An 18948-nucleotide genomic window follows, 5' to 3' on the forward strand; every position below is an offset into this window, starting at 1 on the left:
CTAGCGGCCCCAGGGCGTTGCGCAAGACAAGCACTATTGACACATCCAAGAGTGGCGGACAACGAAGCAACACAGCCTCCGCCTGTCAATGTCTTTGTCTCACTCTTCGCAACACCTGCGGGCTGTTACAGTATGGGAATTGCAAAATTGCAGCGTATACTGGTTGCACTGCGTCGATCATATGGTTCTCCTCAGCGTTTGACTAATGTTACACAATCTTGTCCTTAATCACTTGCGGCGACGGCCGAGTCGTAGCGAAGCTTTCCCGAGCGTCCAGACCTTGCCAGTACTTCTCCAATCTGGGATGCTGCGTCCTCCAGGAATGATCCGGCCATCGGACTGCCATATAACCCAGTAAGCTCCCTGCCGCAATGTCTGCCAATGTCAACTTGTTCCCGATCAAGAACTCCCCCCCGCTTTGGTCGACCCAAGTCGCCAGCGCTGTTACTCCGCCCTCCACCTTTCTCATTTGTCTGTAAGTGTTTGTCGTCAGCTTAGCACTTGGAGCGTTGTTTTAGCTTGGCACACCTGGCCATCCATTCTTTGCTTTGACTCTCACGCTGCTTCTCGAAGAAACAAAGCACAAGCGCATCACATACACCATCACACAGCACCTCGACCTTCTTCGCGAAGAGACGATCATCGACTTCTGACAGCGGTGGCAACAAGGCCGGTTCCGGGTGTTTCGCCTCAAGCCACTCCAGGATGTAGTGAGACTCCCAAATCGCTGTTTTGCCGTCATCGAGAATCAACACTGGCAGCTTCTCCAGTGGGTTGTAGTTTGGCAATACTGTAGTGCCATCCCACGGAACCTCGGTCTGCAACGTGAATGGTATGCCTTTCTCCGCGAGCGCGATGCGCACTTTGCGGGCGTAGGGGCTGGGGGTGGCAGAGATGAGCGTCCACATTGCGCAACAATACTGTACAACCGAGACGAGAAGGTTCTCTAGATCATGTCCGCTGCAAACGTCAAGAAGTCATGGTTATGGATTCTCTTCCGTACTGCCGGGAGGTCGACACAAACCCCACCTCACAGGCTCACGGCATGACGATGGGGAAAGCAAGAACACTGACTCTCGCTTTCGAGTGTGCGAGACTTTTATTGATCATAGTGTATTATGATACCGTGACTATATTCAAGCCGACTCGAGGACTCCAAATGCTCTCCTAAGTTCGCTCGGAGTTTGCTAGAGCTCAGCGACTCTTTTATCAGCTACTGTACTTTGCTGATGTTCACGCATGAGCGGCTTCAAGTGTTGAAGCTTGCTGCCACTCTTCCATCAACCGTCATGCCTCCTTGGGAGCGGATTCTTCAACTCGCGTATTATGCTTAATGGTCACACCGCACTATAGTCCACCCTCCCGTTCCCCAAGGGTTGTACCTGTCTCTCGGAGTTCTTCTGGACGGCGCGAGTTTCGATAGGCTTTTCACCTGTCGGCATCGGCATTGTCCAGAGAGGCGCAGCCACGGACTCATCAGCCCTCTGTAAGTCAAAAGCTCCGAGTTGCATCACACCATAATTGCCTGGAGCCTCACACCAGCCTTCCTGAGAGCGGAGACATCCGATGATGCGTGGCAGACGCAGTTGGGTTCACCTCTAGGATGACAGGCTCCTTCCTTCCATCTGGAGACGCAGTGTACGGACAAGCACCACGAGAGCCCTCGGCACGAATGGGCCGCTGTATAAGACTGGCGTGCAGATTAACGAGACTGCGAAGCCATAGCTTAAACTCTTCCCTTCGCCAGAATTTGTTGGCCAAAACGAATGTGAGGCTGCTGTAGAAGATGCTGGTGGTCTCTTGAGAGATCTGCTTGCAGATACGCATGAGTGCTGTACGGTTCATGTAGCCGAACGCGAGCGGCGAGAAGGTGCCATCATCACCGTGCAGGACCTGTTTGAAGATCTCGTTCCGAAACTCCGCTTGAAGTTCGAGCAATGGCGACCGAGAGCGGCTGGTTGTCATGGTGCTGGTGGAGCTAAGCTGACTATTGCTCATGGTTGTTGGACGAGTGTGCCAATTGAGCTCTCCGCTTGTGAGATGCGCTTGAGAACGTAATTGAGTAGGTGCAGTGGCAATGTACAGCATCAAGTAGTAGTGTAATATGGAACGAGCTCACCGTCGAAGCTCGTGAACGTAAAGAGGTAGCTGAGTGTGCACGAGTGAAATGATAAGATACGTAGAAGTGATGTATGACAGCTTACATACTCCCTCACTCATCGCCGTGGTGACGAGCTGATCTCACCGCGACCGTCTGCTCGATTGCGTGGGAATAGCGTTACTGGTGTTGCTGCACTCATGACCTGCACACGGAAAGTTGGTAATCATCGAAGTATAAAAGCACTTTGAGTAGACATCTCACCAAATTTCTGTCCACCAACTTAACATTGTCATCGCCGCTCAAAGTTACCACAAGATTCCGCATCATAATCCCGATCACGCTTCGCTCCCAAACGGCGCATCACCGCAGCATCCGGGTCTGAGTCGAGGGCAAAGCGTATCTTGCCGACATTGAAGCCACGCACATGTTGTAGCGCCTCGATCATGCCCTCCGAAGCCTCAGTATCGACGCACTGCGTAGCGATCATAGATGGCCAAACTTCACTCGGGAGTTCCGTAATAGGAGGAACATCCAAGCCGCAAGTTTTCCGCTTGGCGAGCTACTTCTTCGAGCCCTTCGACAACTCGTACTTGATTATGAGCTTCGGTACAACGTCCTTATGCTCATCAGTGAGGCTGTCGAGCCAATCGAACGGGATGTTCCAGTTATCGTCGTCCGCCATTATGGCCTTTTGGCGTAGTACATCTCCGTCGCTTCCTCGCGAATTGGCTTGCAGCTGTTGAGCAATGCAGGCTTTGGCATCCAGACGTCCGCTTTTACTTCGCCAGTCGGCTCAAGGTTGCTCGGTGATTCACAGCGCAAACGCGCTGACGGAATCTCGATGCTGTGCGCTTCGGTCAGGGCGAGCCCGTAGATCTGGTCCCGCAGTTCTCGCGGAAGCCTGTCGAGCAGCGGACTAGTTGGCGCTGCCATCTTGATGTTGTTGTCACGGTGCAGGTCACGCATAGGTACAATCACCCTTGATGCAGAAGTGGTAGCGTGGAGAGGAGGTGATTTCCACAAGGCAAGTAGACGGGGACGGTTCGTTCCTCAACTCTGGTCTAGGCATCGGATAGCTGCGTAGAATCTGTCGCATTGCGGCAAGCCGCAGCGGTAACTTGGGCCACTCAACTTAGAGAAAGTTGTGCTCGATGTTCTCTGAAACGGATGAACTGGACTAGGCACTTCTCATCGAGGCATGCAAGACATCATATACACGCAAGACGAGAGCAATGTCACTGCCAGTCGAGGGCTCTTACATGTTGTGTAACTGACCTAGAGTGGTGAATATCCCTCAGAGGATCGCCATGCAAATGGGAGATATTGATCATGAAACAACACGGTCTGCTGCATTATGACTCGACGTCTCGCCGTTGGCATGGCGTACCTCCGCAGCGGTCGTGCTGTCTGATCTCGCAAACATTGACAGATGCAAGCCAAGAGCTCCAGGTCCGACGGAATCTGCAGCGCGTGTGAAGATTGTGGAACCACCTTTTGAGAAAATGAGATATTTGCTAGATGCGGACACATGCAGCGGATGTCAGACCACGTTTCGCCCGTGCCCAGGTCATATTCGGCACGATGCTCATGCCCAACCTGCAGTGCTATATGTTGTTGAGCATTTTGCGGCTTGCATGCCGCTCGAAGACCTCATCACTCACCGGCTCCAGACGAAATGGGTCTTCGCGTCTTGATGGGCGTGTATTAAAGTTCATTTGCATCTTCGATCGAGCATTCAACGGCCCGAGGACCGCATCGTCACTTTAGCCCAGGCCCACCGCTCCACTCTCCACGCGCGCAAGGCCCGTTTCAGCATTACTTTGTGCACGGAGGTTTGCCGTATACTCAAGGTATGATTGGAAGGTGGGTTGGCAGTAGGAACACATGGAGGAATATGACGTTTACCTGATGATAGATCTTGAGATCAGGGGTGTGCCTGCGGAGTAAATTTTGGTCGGGCAATGAGCAAGTTACGCATAACTCATATCTCGTTCCACGGCCTTGCGCATTCATCAACGTTATCTTTCCTATCTTCCAAGCGGACGCGTCGCTGATTGCCCATAATCGCTCAAATTTAAGCCCTTGCCTGCGCAACGCTACCCGAAGTAGCGATCTCACCTCCCCGATCGATATAACCTATTCGGCGACTACGAACATCCACGCGCGTATACCCTCCGCTTTGAGCAGCAGCCCAAGCTGTGTTGGTGAGTCTCCCCTTCGTGATTCGTCTACTGCTTTCAGCACATGCAAGCAATCCTTGCGGCCCGCCCGTGGCTGCGACCCCTCGTTCAAACGTCACGCTGTAATCAGCTTGCCTTGATCCCTCCACCGGGCCCATACTACCCTAGCATCTGCCACGAGCAGAGCGTTGTGGCTTGCGATACGACGCGCTTTTCGTGGTGGTAGTTGCCAAGGGAAGATCGACGGCTTGGTGGTAGTATCGAGCTTTTTGCAGCTAACGGTTGCATAGCGTCGTGCTTTTCCAGGCTTTTCTGTCCTGTGGGCGTCAGGCTAGTCCCGCACTAGCTGGTCAAGAAGGTACCACTCCGTACCGACGTTACTGTATCCGGGTGGAGACGATAGCGGGAGTGACACCACCAGGAGATCCGGCGAGGGTTGGTCATTGATATTCAGGCTGCATTCTTGTGCCCGTCTTCCGCCCTGTCCCACTTGCGACAACCTCTTCAGACTTCGAAGTGCCGTCTTGCATTCATCGCAAGGGTAGCGTGCATTATCTCCAACATCCCCCGCGCGGATCTTAGCTGCATCCTGCGAACAAGCTTCACGGTTACCGCATTGCCGCAGCACCTTGGAAGGCCAGGCTGGTCCTAAACGTGTGCAAGATTGGCAGCTCGTTGTTGAGCTCTTCAAGATCACTCTATCTGCGAGCTTTACTTCTACAATTTACTCAGTCACTGTAATTCAGCGAACATTGTTCGGGCCGTACCCCAGGCTCACGGCAAGGATTCGATACAAAGTTGGAAGCTCCCTCCCAGCTTTCCAGGATGTCAGCAGCGATCATGAGTCCTGCCCCAGGGCCTCACCGCAAGCCCTTGCCGGGCTACGCAGTTCCACCGCCGCAGCAAGCATACCCCAGACCACCATCTCTGCCTAGTGGCCCGTCGTCGAATGGGTCATCGCCGGCGTATAGCATGACATCGCAACAAGCAGCAATCGACGCTTACGGGCAGTCAAGCCGTCGCACACCGTCGAACGGCACGATCTCGACCGCCGCCTCAACCAGCCCCAATCCTGGTCTGCAAAGAGCGCCGACCACCTCCGGCTTCAGCGTAGCTTCTGCTCCTCGAAGATCAACATCGTCCCGGAGTACGTCTTCATTGTCACCCACATCATATGTCGCTCTCATGCGGAGGCAGAAGGCTACGGTATGGTGTGATCGAGCGCAGCATGAAGACCCACGGATACTGGCGGCACAACGAGCAGCCAAGACCCGCGCCGCTATGGAGGTAGCAGGTGGCCACGCTCACGCACCAGCAGGCAGAGTAAGTACGAGTAGTTCGGGCATGGTAGGCGGCGTGAGAAGCAAGATCAGACATCATGGTGCACCAAAAGCCAGCACGTACACTGGTGGACCGAACATGACTGGCGCCGGCGTGCCTATGCGGCTTAGTGCGAGCGAAGTCGGCGGCGAGAACGATAGTGACGAAGACAATTACAATAATAATCGATATCACTCTCGGAACGGCAGCGGTCGGTCGAGCTTGGGCAGTGGAAACAAAGGGCAGCATGGCAGCTTTCTCGGTTCGACTAGAGGGTACAGCAACGGCTCGACACCCACCAGTGGTCACAGTCCGGTCGAAAGTATGGGCGACTTACTGGAAGAGGAGACGCCTGTACCGGATCAGTACCGGGCACAGGCCGATTATTTCCAGCAGCCAGGCGGTCGGGGTGGTAGCGGGAGCAGTGGCGAGCAGGAGCAGCAGTTTGGTGGCGTTGGTGGGCTACCACAAACTCGAGGTGGAAAGCTCGATGTTGTAGATCGTAAGACTTCTGATGAGCTGAGGAGGAGAGGTAGTGTGGATGATCGGACGACGACGATGACAGGAGTGCGGCTGTTCGTCGCTAATCCGGATATGGACGACTGAGGAAGGTAGGAGGTGGCAATCCTCTGATCTAAGTGCAGTGCATGGTTCGCCTGCATCTTCTCGCCGTCATGCACGATGGCAACTCTGAGATGTTCAGCGTCTTCTTCGATTTGGATACCACAGTCTAGGGAAAGGGCAGGCGGTCAGATAGGACACCGCAATAGCAGCAAAGCGTGCACTTCTCGTGGCCACGTGCCACTTCGCCTTCAACGTCACTTCACGGTGATTGTGGTTCTCACTCACTGACTTGCTTACTTCTCCGCGCTGGACTGACTACACCCCCGATATGCCACGTTTCTGAACTGATGGTATAACAACAGCAGCAACATGGAGGCATCCCGACCGAGAACGGAGCCTTTAAGCCAGTACGGCGACCCGCGTGTGCGGAGGCTGCCATTTGACGAGCGCGTCGCGCGCATGAACTTGCAAACCATTAACGCTGGCCCTGATGGCCTCGAATCACTCAGGCACTGTCGCACGGCCACGGAAGTGTATGAGCTAAAAGAACATGGGAGGTAAGACGCACCGCACCCTGAACGGTATATCAGTAATGTTAACGAAAGGACGGAGTTCCCACAACGGCCTCCGCCAGGTCACGTCTCGGAGCGCACACCCCTCGCTCAGACACTCCCTACTTCTGGCACTGCCCGAGAAAGTCCGCCGCACAGTCTACACATACGTTGTCACCTACGAAGAGCCGATCCCAATTCGCCTGTTTTCGGCCACTTCGAGCGAAGGCATCGATACGTGTACCGCCATCCTGAAGCGCACCTGGTTCTTCAGTCCTCCAGTCCTTCGCATCTGCCGCGCCATCGCGGAAGAAGCGGCGCCCCCATTCTATGCTAATAACAGCTTCAAAGCCGAAGTCATGGGTAGCGACACTTCGGTGTTGCAAGAATGGCTGAACGCGACGCATCCCGCTCACCTTGCGCTTATACCTGAACTGATCATCAGTCTTGAGCCGCGGTCGTTCTTTGACTTGCAGGAACTCCGTGCTGACAGCGCTGCCACTGGGTCCTCAAGCAGTGCGGGAGAGCTTGCGGCCCTGCTTGTGGGGAGCGGCATCTCTGGGGAAAGAGTGTTCATGAAGGTATCTATTGACTTTGGGGTACTGCGTGAGGATGCAATGTGGTTGGGGCGTCGCACTGGAGATGTGACTAATCTCTGGAAGGCGTGGTTTGCCGATTTACAGGAGTGTATGGATCGCGAAGAGTACGGCATGGCGGAAAAGGAAGGCACGCTTGTGCAGGGTGAAGGCACGGTGGAGAGTGAAAGCCTCATCGACAAGGTCTCATCTCTTACGAGCAAGATGGCTGGGTTGCTGGGTTGCGCTGAAGGACGCTACCAATGAACCATTCTAGGGCGTCGCATACGTAAACGGTAACCTCGCAACGGTGTTAATCATTCTTTTGACCATTCACAAGACATATTCATCTGGAACCACTTACACAACAGAGACCCGTCACTCTGGTGTTGAGCTTTTCCAGGTACAAGGACCGGAACACTTTGGAGAGCAACACAAGACTTTTGTGCTGCGCACATAAACCAGGTCCCGAATTCGAATCTACAGGATGGACAACACAGTCAGCAGCACCGACACCGACAACGCGAACGGCCGCCTGGGCGCACTTGAGAAGTTCCCACGCGAGCTTCGGGATCAGACCTATACCTTTGCGCTTCACCAAGAACAATAGGTGAAGAACCCTGCAGCACGCTTCGAACACTCCATCGCAACGCGACCGCCGTGAACGATTACCTGATGCGGAAGCCTGCTCTTAGCAACGCTTGCCGTCAGCTTAGAAAGGAGGCGAGAGCCATCTACTACGCAGCGAACATCTTCAATGTCGACATTACCAGTATCCGCGTGTACAGTGTACCGTTCAACTGGACCGGGTATTTGAGCGAAGACAAGCGGCGGCCGTTCACCGAATCCACGTATCATCATGTGGAGAAGGAGACGTGACGCTTGTGCGAGGCGCCCTGCAAGCGTCAGGAGTAGCGCATCCCATCCCCAACAACTGCGAGACATTGCAGAAATCCCTCAAGGTCGGTATGCGCAAGATCTACCTACGACTCTTTGAAGCAGTGACCAACGAAATGGAGCGTACGGCGGTGGAGCATGGCTTCGACCTGTCGAAGATCGTTGTCGGCATCGACCAAGACCCCGAATCATTGTGGATGCAGACTTTCCCAAGCAAGCCCAGTACCTTACGATGTCGACATGTCTCGCGACCGCAAGAAGTAGTTGCGAAAGCAGGATGCCATGCGTTGGGCGAGAGGTAACTTTGAGAGCGGCGGCTCGTAGCGAATATGCTCGCTCCCCTTGGGTAAGCATTGACGGGCAGTAGAGAAGTCCCATGAAGGTACTGGACAGCCGGGTTGTGAGGTAACTGGCTGTTCGGCTTCTCGTCACATCACTACGGTTCATGAGTGATATTCCAGATTTACGCGCACCTTCCGTTTGCGCAAAGAGGCAACACGTGACACGTTCACATGCACTTGAGGCCTCACAAACAACGTCGCCGTATCGCTCACAAGCTCCGCACACACATATTCCGTAATCCTTGTGATTCTGCGGGACAGTCGAACTCACTGCTACCACCATATCATCCACCCAAAACACAGTATGGCCGGGGAAGGAACCCACACTGATTCCATGTACGGGTGCATAGGCACCTTGTCGAAGTTTCACGTGAGCTGCGCGACTGCGTCTATGGCCTCGTACCCCAGGAACCAACAGACATTAATTATCATTCCAACTGCACGTTTTGCACCTCTCCCTAACACTGGCAAGAACGACCACCTGACGAAGAAGCCTGCTTTACTCAATACTTGCAAGCGGACCAAAGAGGAGGCCACACCGAACTACTATGCTGCGAACACCTTCCACGGTCAGATCACGGATACTGTCTTCATCGCATCCTTCAACTGGATCGCTTCTTTGAGCCGAGAGGAAAGCAGAGCCGTCAAAGAGGTCATTGTCCAGTACTGCCCAAGCACGGCGGCAAAGGCGGTGTGTGAGAATGTTGTCAGCACACTCGTACTGCTGGGTGTTCAGGATCCGGCACTGATGAGCTGCACGTTACTCCTCCCTACTTTTCGTGAGAGCTTCTTAGAAGTCCTGCAAGCACTAGGGCGCACGAATGAGCAGACCGAATTCGACGTCAGCAGATTGAAATGGGGCGCACACATTGCGGAATCCCTTTCAGCCGCTGAGCAGATGTGGTACAGGGGATTGATCCACTTCTCTCAATAAGCAAGCGGACACTGCGAGCAGACGTTGATGAAACATTTCAGAGAAATATGGCTATCACACCCATTGTTGGATGCTGCGCACCAAATGTGTTTTCAGCAGCGATGGATAGGCGACGACTACACGGCAGTATAGCCACCATCGACCACGATGTCAGTGCCGGTAGTATAACTCGAGGCGTCGGAGGCGAGATAGAGATAAGCACCCTTCAGCTCATGTGCTTCCCCCTCCCTTCCCATCGGAATTTTCCCTCTCCAGATCGCCTTCGTCTCCGGCGGAATGAAGTTTGAGATCTCAGTCGCAATGTAGCCGGGCGAGATACTGTTCGCTCTTGCAAACTTCACCCACTCTACCGCGAGACTCTGGCACAGGTGGCGAACTCCAGCTTTTGCGGCATTGTAAGCGGACTGTAGCTGCGGGATGTTGGCGATATGCCCGCTCATTGAAGAGGTGGCGATGAAGCTACCGTAGCGGTAGTTCTGAAGCGTTTCACCGGTCATGCTGAGGCCTGTCTCGTACTGATGCCGCCAGATCTCTCCCGCAACCTTGGCACAGTAGAAGACGGAGTCTAGATCTGTCGCCACGACTTTGTGGTAATGAGAGAGCTCGCCATCAATCATACGACCTTGAGTCCATGGGATGCCAGCGTTTGCCACGAATATGTCAAGGCGGCCATTGAATTCGCGTGCAATCTCGTAGATGACTTCCTTGACGTTGTCATAGTCCGTTACGTCGGTCTGATATGCTCTACCTGGAGTGAGATTAGCTTTCTGAGGCCAGGTACTTCCGAACTCACCTACACTTCACGCCATACTTCTGCTCGATCTCGGCCGCCCTGTCAAGCGCCTTCTTGTTGCCATGGTACCATATTGCTACGTTTGCACCAGCTTCGGCAAAGCCTTGTACAACGGCAAGGCCTATACCAGCACCTGATCCAGAGACGATTGCCGTCTTGCCTTTAAGACTAAAGAGTGGGATAACCTGCGTTTCTGATGGCGCTTTGGTATTATATTGCCGGAAGATCCCATCCTTCATTGAGCTGTCTTCTGGAGCCTCATGCTCGTCAGCACGTTTTAGTACCATAACTGTGAATCCGGCGCGTCTTGTGCACCGTTACCAAGTTACTGGATGAAGTGTAGTTGTTACCAGTCGATTACATGTACATCGGAGGTGGTGGCCCGAGCTTCATTTGAATGCGCGTTCTCGCTCCTGTCTCTCCTTCTACCTCACCATCTCCGTTTGACACACCATCCTCGAGACTTTCGTGTAGTGCTTGTAGTGTGACTCGAACGTCCATCACAGTAGGCTTCCTTATCATTTTCTCACTTTGCTCCCATTCGAACAACTCCCGCTCCGTACTCATTCAAGGCTTGCACTGTATGTGTACTGACGGATAATTACGAGACAACTAACATACCACCAGACGACCTTCTAAGTGCAGTCCGTTATCGGCGAGCATGTTCCATGCCATATACTATCCGACGGAATGCCTGCCGCATTCCACGGCTGCCCATTATAGCAACGGACAGCATGCCGCGCCAGATCACCATAACATATCAATGCGGGGACAGCTATGGCTTCAACGGTACTGTCCAACTGACAGATTAATCAAGGGGATAAGATGGCTCGTAGCTTGAATAATGGATGTCACTGGCGAAGGTAGACTAATCCCGGGATGATGAAGTACGAAGGCTGTCAAACCCGACTCTAGAATGGCGCCGATCGTACAGGATTGCTTCGCTCGCCCACTCTGGATTCGGACCATCCTGGCAAATAATGGGGGACAGCAAGCCACGACCGACGCTGTGGACGGGGCTGCCGTTACGCACGCCACTTCCACGACTATCTACCTGGGCATAGGCGTTGGCGTGGGAGGAGCAATCTTGGTCGCTATTATTACGGTCGCTGTACAAATCATCCGTACACGGCTGCAACACCGACGCATGATCGCCGAGCTTGAGAGCAATAGTGAGCCTGTGCCTTTCGGTCTACGTCAACAGCAGGAGATTGGCGAAGTGCCACGTCCAATGAGTGCTGCTCGTTGCAGTGCACTCGGTGCTCTTCACGCGAGAGCCGGATGGGGTGCCCTCTCATCCGACGAACAGGTACATGTGCCGGATTCTGCAGGTCAAACGGGGCGGCAGAAGCGAAAGTCCATCGCATTACCAAAACGCATCAAACAGCACGGCATACCGCTAAGAGGCCTCAAGCACCTGTCAGCAATCATCGAAAGCCCAAGAAGTAAGTCAGCGAAGTCACCATCGCCTGCAATGCTAGAGTGCACCACAACTCTACCACAAGCACGAAGCGCGGAAAGCATTGCGAAGAAGAAGGCTGTTCACTTGCCTCGGCAACAGAGCAGTGAAGAAGACGTCTTCATCATGCCTGGGAGCCCAAAACCTGAAGTGCTGCCATCTTTCGCAATCCGATCACCCGGAATGTACGGAGCTGCTATTGCGAATGATGACCGCCCACGACCACCCAGATCTGCCTCCGTAGGCGCAATACCTGGCCCTGTACACGAGAGTACAGTTTCGAATGCAGTGTCAAGGCCTTCAAGACCGAAGATACACATCCGATCGATCAGCCTCGGTGCCCCTCCAACTCAGCCTCCGTCTGGACCCGTCCCGCCATTGCCCGTCATTGTACCGCACGGCAGAGCGACTGTTGAGGCTAGCCGGCAAGGTCTCTGCGTCTCACGAATGTCCTCATCCAGCCAAGAATCGGCTGGGAGCTCAGTCCTCGTTACCAGCCCTTTGCTGCACCGTGGCGATGAGGGCCAGTCTGTTCATTCACCGACTGTGGAGCAGGTTGTAGCCAAAGATGGAAGTGCGCAACTAAAGGTGGTTACCAACAGACAGTGGCAGAACCCGCATGTTACTGGTCCACGTCCAAATGATGTTCGTCGCCTGGATGGAGACCCTGATACCGACCCTGGCTTATCCCGACAGCATCCCTCGATCAGGAGTAACTTCGCTCGCTGCAGCAACTACTCCGGCCGTCTCTCCAGCGCTAGCACGGTCTCCAGCATCGGAGACGGAAGCGATATGCCAGCGAGCAACCGCCTCTCCGTTCCCACAGTCGCTACAGCAGACAGGGTGAGCATATCTCGTATCCCCGCTTCTGACAGCCTAAAGACCAGCTCAGGCCACACTACCGTGCATGGCGCAGTTCGGAAGGTCTCCACGCCTAGGAGGTCAAATCGAACATCCAGCGTCTCGGCGAACGGTTCGCCCACTGAAAGGCGCAAGACAGGCGTTCTTCGCGACATCTCCGGAAATGCTGTCTTGACAACACCCTCACGACAAGCAAGCCAGGCGAGCTCGCTCACGCAGGACTCTAGCTTGAGCGGTCGGAGCAGTAATGGAAACCCTTTCCAGTGGGATCAGTCTCTGCCGCTGGTTAAGCCTTCCTCGTTGAAAGGCAGCCCAACCAGTAAAGGCATGAAAGGCCACAAACGCCAAAACTGCGTAAGGATCTCCATCCTGGCACCGCAAATACTGGGCCCGCCAGGTGCGCCACCTGCGAGGCCGACAAGCCCAAGCATTATGCACGGCATTGAAGAGGAGGACGGTACAGAAGGTGAGGAAGGCGAAGGTTGCGGATTGGTAGCTAGCCATCGAATACCTCGAGCCCACAGTGGGAATAGTCTGGCAACTCAGTTGAGAGCTCAGCAGCCCAGAGTAAGCTTGACGCCGAGTTCGCCTACTCTATCAGCTTGGGTTGCTTACCAAGAGCACGTTGCCGACCAAGCAAGAAGCGGCAATGGTAGCAGTGGCCTGCCAAGCCAGACATCGGACTCGCAGTCCTCATTGTCGGTGTCACCTCTTCAGGCGAAGAACGTAGGAAGACCTACGTCAAGGCAATCTGATCGGTCTTCAGCCTTCAGCATTCCGCCGTTTCCATCGCCCAGTCGGGCTACAGTCGCAGCTATTCAGATGACGCAGCCAATACCGCAGTTCTACTTGTCACGCCCTTCCACGGATGGCCCGGAAGAGGAAAGCTCAAGCCCAATACCGCTACAGGCTTGCGCAGGGGAGGACCAGCTGGTGAGTGAAGAAGACGACGGGGAACCGCTACCATCAAGCCCTCCTATCCCGATCAGTAAGCACACTGAGTACGATCCTGCCTGGCCTACTCTAGCTTCAACAATCCCTCGGGAGTACGATCCGACGAGTCCCAAATGGCCGTTGCACGCCGAAGCATCTGCTGCTGAACTTAGCGATACCAGCTATTTTCCGTTTGCGGTACGCAACAACGCGGACGTAGCGGCGAGAGACCCTATCGGAGAGGTCTCGCCACAGAGCCAACCGATCAGCTACGGCGGCCGTATCCCAGACACGCCACCATGTTCGCCGAAAAGCGATCCTGCAGAACTCAAATCTTCCGCCAACAGGGCTCGCCAGCAGGAAACATCCATTCTCAGCAGGCCGGGCAGGAGCACCGTTACAGATAAATTAACAAGCGCCAATGCTTCTGCGATCATGGCGACTATACCAGAGAGCCTTCCGTGCACTGGTTTTCCTACCGCAGCACCAGTCCTACCGCCTCCACATCAAGAGTCACCAGCAGGTACAACACCCATGCCACGCAGACAGCGAGCAGTGTCCAGCGCTCTGCGTCTGCAGCCTCTCCGCCCACCTCCTAAGCCACCTGCGAGTGTAGGCGAGACTATCGATATGCCCGAACCACTACGCATCAGGCCCGTCTATGTGCGAGATGATAGCAGTCCGACAAGCCCGAAAGGACCCCGGAGTGAGCCAGCGAAGTCAGTTCTCAAAAATGCAATGGCCCTGCGAAGGATGAATAGCGAGATCGATCATTCGCGCCACTACCGCCGTGAAAGTCGTCTTTACCAAAGGCTTGGGAGGGAAGCAAGCCCACTACTTCCATGGGTAGATTCGGACCTCGAGGAAAGCTGTAACAACCTCTTCGACTTCGACTTCGCCGAGCAAGACGCCGGAGCCGGCGCCGAGGAGCATGACAGCGATGTTACGAGTAAAGGCGCGCTAGACGAGGTTGACGTCTCCGCTATTCATCGCCGACTCGATGGTGCTTTGGCCGACTTCGAAGCCGAGCCTGTCTCAACGCCTAGTACCGTAACGCTGTCCGAGCGACCAAGCAGTGTCTGGGAAAATGGCGAATTGTTTTGGCAGCGACGGCCACAGTACACCTTTCCGCCGAATACGCCAGCAAGTGTGAGTGTCACGCCTACCAAGAAGGCACCGGGTTGGCGCAGAGATGGAGTCGTGACACCAACCCAGCAGTTAACAATGCCTGGGGTCGAGCCACCAAGCAGTATCATGAAGACACCCCGGAGCCTGTACGATTCAGATGGCTTTCTCAGAGCTTAGGCGGAAGCAAATACTTCGAGTTGTGTTGGGATTTGAAAGGCGACTATCATACACCCTTTATGAGCGACCCGCCTTCCAATACCTCGCTTGCAAGCTTCATTAAGAGCAGTGCCATGGCCTAGCATCATGTCGCATAAGGCAGCTGGTGCTTCCTGCAAGTTTGGGTCGCCACAGGTCCAATTGACTGAGCGCCGAGTCGGACTGTATCTGAACTAGGCGGATTCTCCAGTCTTGCAGTGTACTTCCCAGGAACTTCGTGGTCTGCTCGTTTGACGTTGCCGCCAGCCCTGTCTCGGCGCTCAACTCCGTGTTTGCGTGTGGGCACCAGAGTCGCATTGTTGGGACTGGAATTAAACCACTGAGATCGAGAACGTTCCCAAGACCACAGCCAGTCACTAATCACCTGTTGTTTCTGTGTGATGTCGTCTCAAGCATCGCGTGACTGTGGGATGGGCAACACGAAGCCTTCTTGTTGGCAGCACATAGCGGATGATACAGCTACATCGGGCCTGAGCGGCACGGTGTGACGGCCGACATGGGTGTCTTTAGCAGAAGCGAGTGCGGTGAGAGGAGTGTGCTATTGCGCACATGTGCAAGAATGCGGAGAAAGTTCCGATGAAGCAAGACAGGCTGTGAAGCACGTAGTGAAGGTAGGGATGACCCACACTCATTGCACGTATCACAAGTCAACCCACGATAAACGATGTTCAACAACATCATGGCGCACGTAAGCATCAGGAGACTTAGCCCATAAATTCAGGTTCAGCCCTCCGGCTCCGCTTGAGCAGTTCGTACGCCAACCCATTGATCTCCATCACCGCACACTCGACCTCAGCTTTGTCTAGCAACTTCGAGCCGTGCCAACCGATCGTGTCCGCCACCGCTTCACGCATGTCTTTGTCCGAAGAGGGTGTGGTGTTGTATACCACGTGGATCGCTTCTGCAAACTCAGCCATGTCCCTGGTAGAGTGTCAGTGAGGTAGGCCCACGAGTCGATGACAGATACCGCACCAATGTCGTGTAAGCTGTATCTTGAACTTGTCGAGCGCCAGTGACTTCAAACCAGCAACCCCGTACCGATCTCCGGCAGCATACATCTTCGCGTGCAAAACCAAGTTTGGCTCTGCAGTAGCCAGTGGTGATGGTTCAGGCGCGGCGTTCCCTAGGCTTCTGTTGCTTTTCCCTCGGCCAATTGGAGGCCTGTCTCCGAACGGAGAGAAGTCGTGACCCGGTATTGCGTGTACAGTCAAGGACGAGTCTCGTCGATCATGACCGTTAAATGTGGCCGAGAAGCGTGGCTCTCGATGCGCTGGGCCACCGAATGCGCTGACTGCTGATGTTCCGTAGACATGACCGTATTGGACAGCATCCGTACTACCGGTACGAACGCTCAAGGCGTCGCTTTTGTCGCTGCCATGGATGCTCGCGCTTTCAGCATCTTTCGGAGGCGGCACGATGGGGTCGTAGTCCAGGAGGTAGAAGTACTCGACTAGCAGCCTGACTACTTCGGGGTCATCTTCGGCCAATGTGAGGTGGCCTTCAGTACCGTCCTGGAAGCAATGATGAGTAAACATAACATAGTGCTGGCGGACGATGAATGCATACCCTCCATCTTCGCTCCTTCACAGCGATATGGAAGAAGTGCGATCTGGGACACAGAATGGCTCTATGCACCGGATGTCGCGAGCTGTCCCTAGCGAAGATGACAAGGTCTGAATAATCCCGAGATTGATAGAGGCTGCGAACATTAGACTAGCCATGGGCCGGAAAGCTTTCCTTTCACCAGCGTACGTGTGAAGGGCACCGAAGAGCTCGGCGCGAGGCTTGTCCCCCATCCTAGAGTTACCGCACCACCACCTCACTGTCATCAGCACAACACGAAATGGTGACAAATGAAGTAGCAGGAAGACGTGTAGAGATATACTTGGGCAGAGTTTCACGTAGAATGTGCAGACCCGCGATCCGGTGCTTGGAGGTTGCTCTGCTGCGACATGGCGGAGGCTGTGCAGTCTTGAAACAGAACGGTTCAGAGGGGTCGGACTGAACCCAGCGGAAATACAATGCTAGACTGGGCTACTTCTAGCGAAGCCAGGTAGACCGATGTTCTTATCAGTGATCGACACCAGGGAAAATGGTTCCGTTGGCGGTCACAAGAGAAGTTCTGGAGTTTGACTATAAGAACCTGAAGCAGGCTGTGTCCTGGTGGGTGGAGATTGAGTGAGGGATCACCCGTGGAGCCGAAGGCGAGTGCCAATTTTGGATGCCTCAGCCCTATCATCAGTCGAAGAAGTCCCCGATCAGTCTATGAGACAATCAACAGGTAAGCGGCAGAAAGCGCAGGCATGCCAAGAGCATAGATTGCCCTATCTGGTTCTGTACACGCATTGTCTAATCAGGGAACGTCAAGCAGCAAATTGCGTTTCGTGAGGTGAACGTCCTAAGCTCGCAGATCAAGCCTGGCGCATAACTTGCATCTAGGATAGCTTTCAGTCCTGTTCGTACATACAGTATCTGACATGTCAATCGCGGAACCATGCTCGCTTCTGCGTCCTCCAGTAAGGGAGTGTACGATACTCAGTCGTGTTTGCCGCATGCTCTTCGTCCAGCCCAGTGACTTCGACGCGCATCCATCGTCCCTTGGTATCTCAAGCCCAGATCGCAATGCGCCTCGATCCCAAACGCCATACGACCAGGCAAAACGCCTTATAGCAAACTTGCAACTACTGACAAAAGGACTGTTGTTACAAGCGCTGCGAGTGACGGTGCTTGTATCGAGCTGAAAGCGCCAGAGGTCAGACTCGCAGTTGTGAACAGCAGCTGAAACCCAATGTTTGAGCTGTTATAGCAGTTGTCCGGCCCAACAGTCTGAACAAGTGGGCTGCCATCTTCGACAAGCGTCAGGTCCACGCACTAGAACTCGTCAGCTTTGAGGACTTAGCCAACCATAACTGTACCACACTCACGCTATATAGCGCCGCCCCATGCTGCGCCGCCTCCACAACCTGTAACGTAATGTTCATACCCGGCTGCAGACTGACATTCGCCGGCATGCCAATCTGCGGCAGACAGAACTGGCCGGGGTACTGCTGATTCGAAGGCCCCGTCACCTCGAACGGCGGGACGACAGGATGTGACATGTTCGGCGGCGCTGCGCTGCCATTCTCTTGTATGCCAATGTTCACGTATATGAGCGCTTTTGAATGTCCAGGGAACCAACCGGGCTGTACTGATAGCGCGCCGCCGGATACGGGCCAGTAGGAGCGGTTGGTGGTTTGTGGCATGCCTCCGCCTGTACGGCTTGTCAGCGCCAACGTGCTGTATGCGATCTATCTGTCGAAGTTTGACCTACATGGGTACATCCATTGCATGCCCCATGGGAAGGAGATGGTGCCATTGTCTAAGGTGTCGATCCCTATGCACTGCGGGCAGTTCTCGGGCAGCGAGCCGTTGGCGTGTAGGTTATTGCCTCTCCAGCCTGGGTATGTGATAACTGTATGTGCGCTTCCTAGTCCTACTAACACCGCCGCTGCAAGAAGGGATCGCAGTTGAAGCATCGTGCTCTTTCGCGCCGCAGCGTCTCCGACAGTGGTGCGCAGTAACCAGTTCACTCTTTCTCTGCCGCTAGATTGGCACGACGCAACGCAAACCGAATGCGAAGGAGATGGAGGAGATGAAACAAGAACAGTCTTACCAGGACGACCTACGACAGGAACATGTCAGACGCTACAGCTAATGCTTATGCTGAGGAGGACGAGTTGGATAAGCGCCCAGGGCTCGCGCAGACGCACTGCAGGTCGCCGTTGTAAGAGGGCTGCATGTGGTTGGATGATGCCCGGGCACAGCACATCGCTAGCGTGCGGGCGGGAAGCCATCGGCACTGTGACGGCCAGAGGTCTGGCCGCAGACGACAAGCAAAGCTCACACTACTGTACATTTGATTTACAGGGCTGCGCTCTGTGCGTAAGACACCACCCATCCTTCCTTTTACTGAACCTTACTGCGTGATCTCTATGGGCTGAGACATTGTCTGACGCGTGCTTGTGCCGCCCTCGCTGGGACGCGAACTGTGGGACACTGCATCGTATTCAGTGCGATATATCTATGGTACATTATAAACCACGACACCCAGTCGTG

The 18948-nt window shown here is 54.4% G+C and overlaps 11 protein-coding genes across 11 annotated transcripts; 5 read left to right on the forward strand and 6 right to left on the reverse strand.

The window, feature by feature from the left end:
* Positions 1 to 411: 411 nt before the first annotated feature.
* On the reverse strand, positions 412 to 981 carry BAUCODRAFT_36210 (uncharacterized protein). Its single transcript, XM_007680392.1, has one exon. The coding sequence runs from the start codon at positions 906 to 908 to the stop codon at positions 495 to 497; it is 414 nt and encodes a 137-aa protein (XP_007678582.1). The 5' UTR covers positions 909 to 981; the 3' UTR covers positions 412 to 494.
* Positions 982 to 1533: 552 nt separating this feature from the next.
* On the reverse strand, positions 1534 to 1998 carry BAUCODRAFT_150013 (uncharacterized protein; the record flags this gene model as incomplete). The annotated part of the gene is made up of 1 exon (XM_007680662.1): positions 1534 to 1998. One exon carries the CDS (start codon positions 1996 to 1998, stop codon positions 1534 to 1536), a length of 465 nt encoding a protein of 154 aa, XP_007678852.1.
* A 662-nt stretch (positions 1999 to 2660) lies between these two features.
* Positions 2661 to 3034, reverse strand: BAUCODRAFT_150014 (uncharacterized protein; the record flags this gene model as incomplete). Its single annotated transcript, XM_007680663.1, has 2 exons — positions 2661 to 2874; positions 2934 to 3034. 2 exons carry the CDS (start codon positions 3032 to 3034, stop codon positions 2661 to 2663), a joined length of 315 nt encoding a protein of 104 aa, XP_007678853.1.
* A 1218-nt stretch (positions 3035 to 4252) lies between these two features.
* On the forward strand, positions 4253 to 4548 carry BAUCODRAFT_36213 (uncharacterized protein). Its single transcript, XM_007680393.1, has one exon. It carries the CDS (start codon positions 4346 to 4348, stop codon positions 4505 to 4507), a length of 162 nt encoding a protein of 53 aa, XP_007678583.1. The 5' UTR covers positions 4253 to 4345; the 3' UTR covers positions 4508 to 4548.
* Positions 4549 to 5121: 573 nt separating this feature from the next.
* On the forward strand, positions 5122 to 6207 carry BAUCODRAFT_124521 (uncharacterized protein; the record flags this gene model as incomplete). Its single annotated transcript, XM_007680664.1, has 1 exon — positions 5122 to 6207. One exon carries the CDS (start codon positions 5122 to 5124, stop codon positions 6205 to 6207), a length of 1086 nt encoding a protein of 361 aa, XP_007678854.1.
* A 538-nt stretch (positions 6208 to 6745) lies between these two features.
* BAUCODRAFT_36214 (uncharacterized protein) lies at positions 6746 to 7874 on the forward strand. Its single transcript, XM_007680394.1, has one exon. It carries the CDS (start codon positions 6758 to 6760, stop codon positions 7556 to 7558), a length of 801 nt encoding a protein of 266 aa, XP_007678584.1. The 5' UTR covers positions 6746 to 6757; the 3' UTR covers positions 7559 to 7874.
* A 660-nt stretch (positions 7875 to 8534) lies between these two features.
* BAUCODRAFT_205732 (uncharacterized protein) lies at positions 8535 to 9521 on the forward strand. Its single transcript, XM_007680665.1, has one exon. The coding sequence runs from the start codon at positions 8834 to 8836 to the stop codon at positions 9461 to 9463; it is 630 nt and encodes a 209-aa protein (XP_007678855.1). The 5' UTR covers positions 8535 to 8833; the 3' UTR covers positions 9464 to 9521.
* A 58-nt stretch (positions 9522 to 9579) lies between these two features.
* Positions 9580 to 10543, reverse strand: BAUCODRAFT_74440 (uncharacterized protein; the record flags this gene model as incomplete). The annotated part of the gene is made up of 2 exons (XM_007680567.1): positions 9580 to 10207; positions 10257 to 10543. The coding sequence occupies 2 exons, from the start codon at positions 10541 to 10543 to the stop codon at positions 9580 to 9582; spliced, it is 915 nt and encodes a 304-aa protein (XP_007678757.1).
* A 629-nt stretch (positions 10544 to 11172) lies between these two features.
* On the forward strand, positions 11173 to 15353 carry BAUCODRAFT_567328 (uncharacterized protein; the record flags this gene model as incomplete). The annotated part of the gene is made up of 2 exons (XM_007680666.1): positions 11173 to 14658; positions 14700 to 15353. 2 exons carry the CDS (start codon positions 11173 to 11175, stop codon positions 14934 to 14936), a joined length of 3723 nt encoding a protein of 1240 aa, XP_007678856.1. The 3' UTR covers positions 14937 to 15353.
* On the reverse strand, positions 15347 to 16955 carry BAUCODRAFT_36217 (uncharacterized protein). Its single transcript, XM_007680395.1, has 4 exons — positions 16606 to 16955; positions 16420 to 16552; positions 15826 to 16364; positions 15347 to 15774 (listed from the first exon to the last, which is right to left on the reverse strand). The coding sequence occupies exons 1-4, from the start codon at positions 16647 to 16649 to the stop codon at positions 15558 to 15560; spliced, it is 933 nt and encodes a 310-aa protein (XP_007678585.1). The 5' UTR covers positions 16650 to 16955; the 3' UTR covers positions 15347 to 15557.
* A 219-nt stretch (positions 16956 to 17174) lies between these two features.
* BAUCODRAFT_36220 (uncharacterized protein) lies at positions 17175 to 18537 on the reverse strand. The gene is made up of 3 exons (XM_007680396.1): positions 18164 to 18537; positions 17778 to 18103; positions 17175 to 17724 (listed from the first exon to the last, which is right to left on the reverse strand). Exons 1-3 carry the CDS (start codon positions 18366 to 18368, stop codon positions 17518 to 17520), a joined length of 738 nt encoding a protein of 245 aa, XP_007678586.1. The 5' UTR covers positions 18369 to 18537; the 3' UTR covers positions 17175 to 17517.
* Between the last annotated feature and the right edge of the window lie 411 nt (positions 18538 to 18948).

This window comes from Baudoinia panamericana (assembly GCF_000338955.1).
Source record: "Baudoinia panamericana UAMH 10762 unplaced genomic scaffold BAUCOscaffold_10, whole genome shotgun sequence".
Taxonomy (NCBI): Eukaryota; Fungi; Ascomycota; class Dothideomycetes; order Mycosphaerellales; family Teratosphaeriaceae; genus Baudoinia; species Baudoinia panamericana.

Coding starts and splice junctions, on each gene's coding strand:
- BAUCODRAFT_36220 (XM_007680396.1), bottom strand. CDS start 18,368: ATGCTTCAACTGCGATCCCTTCTTGCAGCGGCGGTGTTAGTAGGACTA. Junction 18,104..18,163: donor CATGCAATGGATGTACCCAT/GTAGGTCAAACT, acceptor CAAGCCGTACAG/GCGGAGGCATGCCACAAACC. Junction 17,725..17,777: donor ATGGGGCGGCGCTATATAGC/GTGAGTGTGGTA, acceptor GACGAGTTCTAG/TGCGTGGACCTGACGCTTGT.
- BAUCODRAFT_36213 (XM_007680393.1), top strand. CDS start 4,346: ATGCAAGCAATCCTTGCGGCCCGCCCGTGGCTGCGACCCCTCGTTCAA.
- BAUCODRAFT_36210 (XM_007680392.1), bottom strand. CDS start 908: ATGTGGACGCTCATCTCTGCCACCCCCAGCCCCTACGCCCGCAAAGTG.
- BAUCODRAFT_205732 (XM_007680665.1), top strand. CDS start 8,834: ATGGCCGGGGAAGGAACCCACACTGATTCCATGTACGGGTGCATAGGC.
- BAUCODRAFT_36217 (XM_007680395.1), bottom strand. CDS start 16,649: ATGGGGGACAAGCCTCGCGCCGAGCTCTTCGGTGCCCTTCACAC. Junction 16,553..16,605: donor CTCTTCGGTGCCCTTCACAC/GTACGCTGGTGA, acceptor TAATGTTCGCAG/CCTCTATCAATCTCGGGATT. Junction 15,775..15,825: donor ATACAGCTTACACGACATTG/GTGCGGTATCTG, acceptor ACACTCTACCAG/GGACATGGCTGAGTTTGCAG.
- BAUCODRAFT_36214 (XM_007680394.1), top strand. CDS start 6,758: ATGTTAACGAAAGGACGGAGTTCCCACAACGGCCTCCGCCAGGTCACG.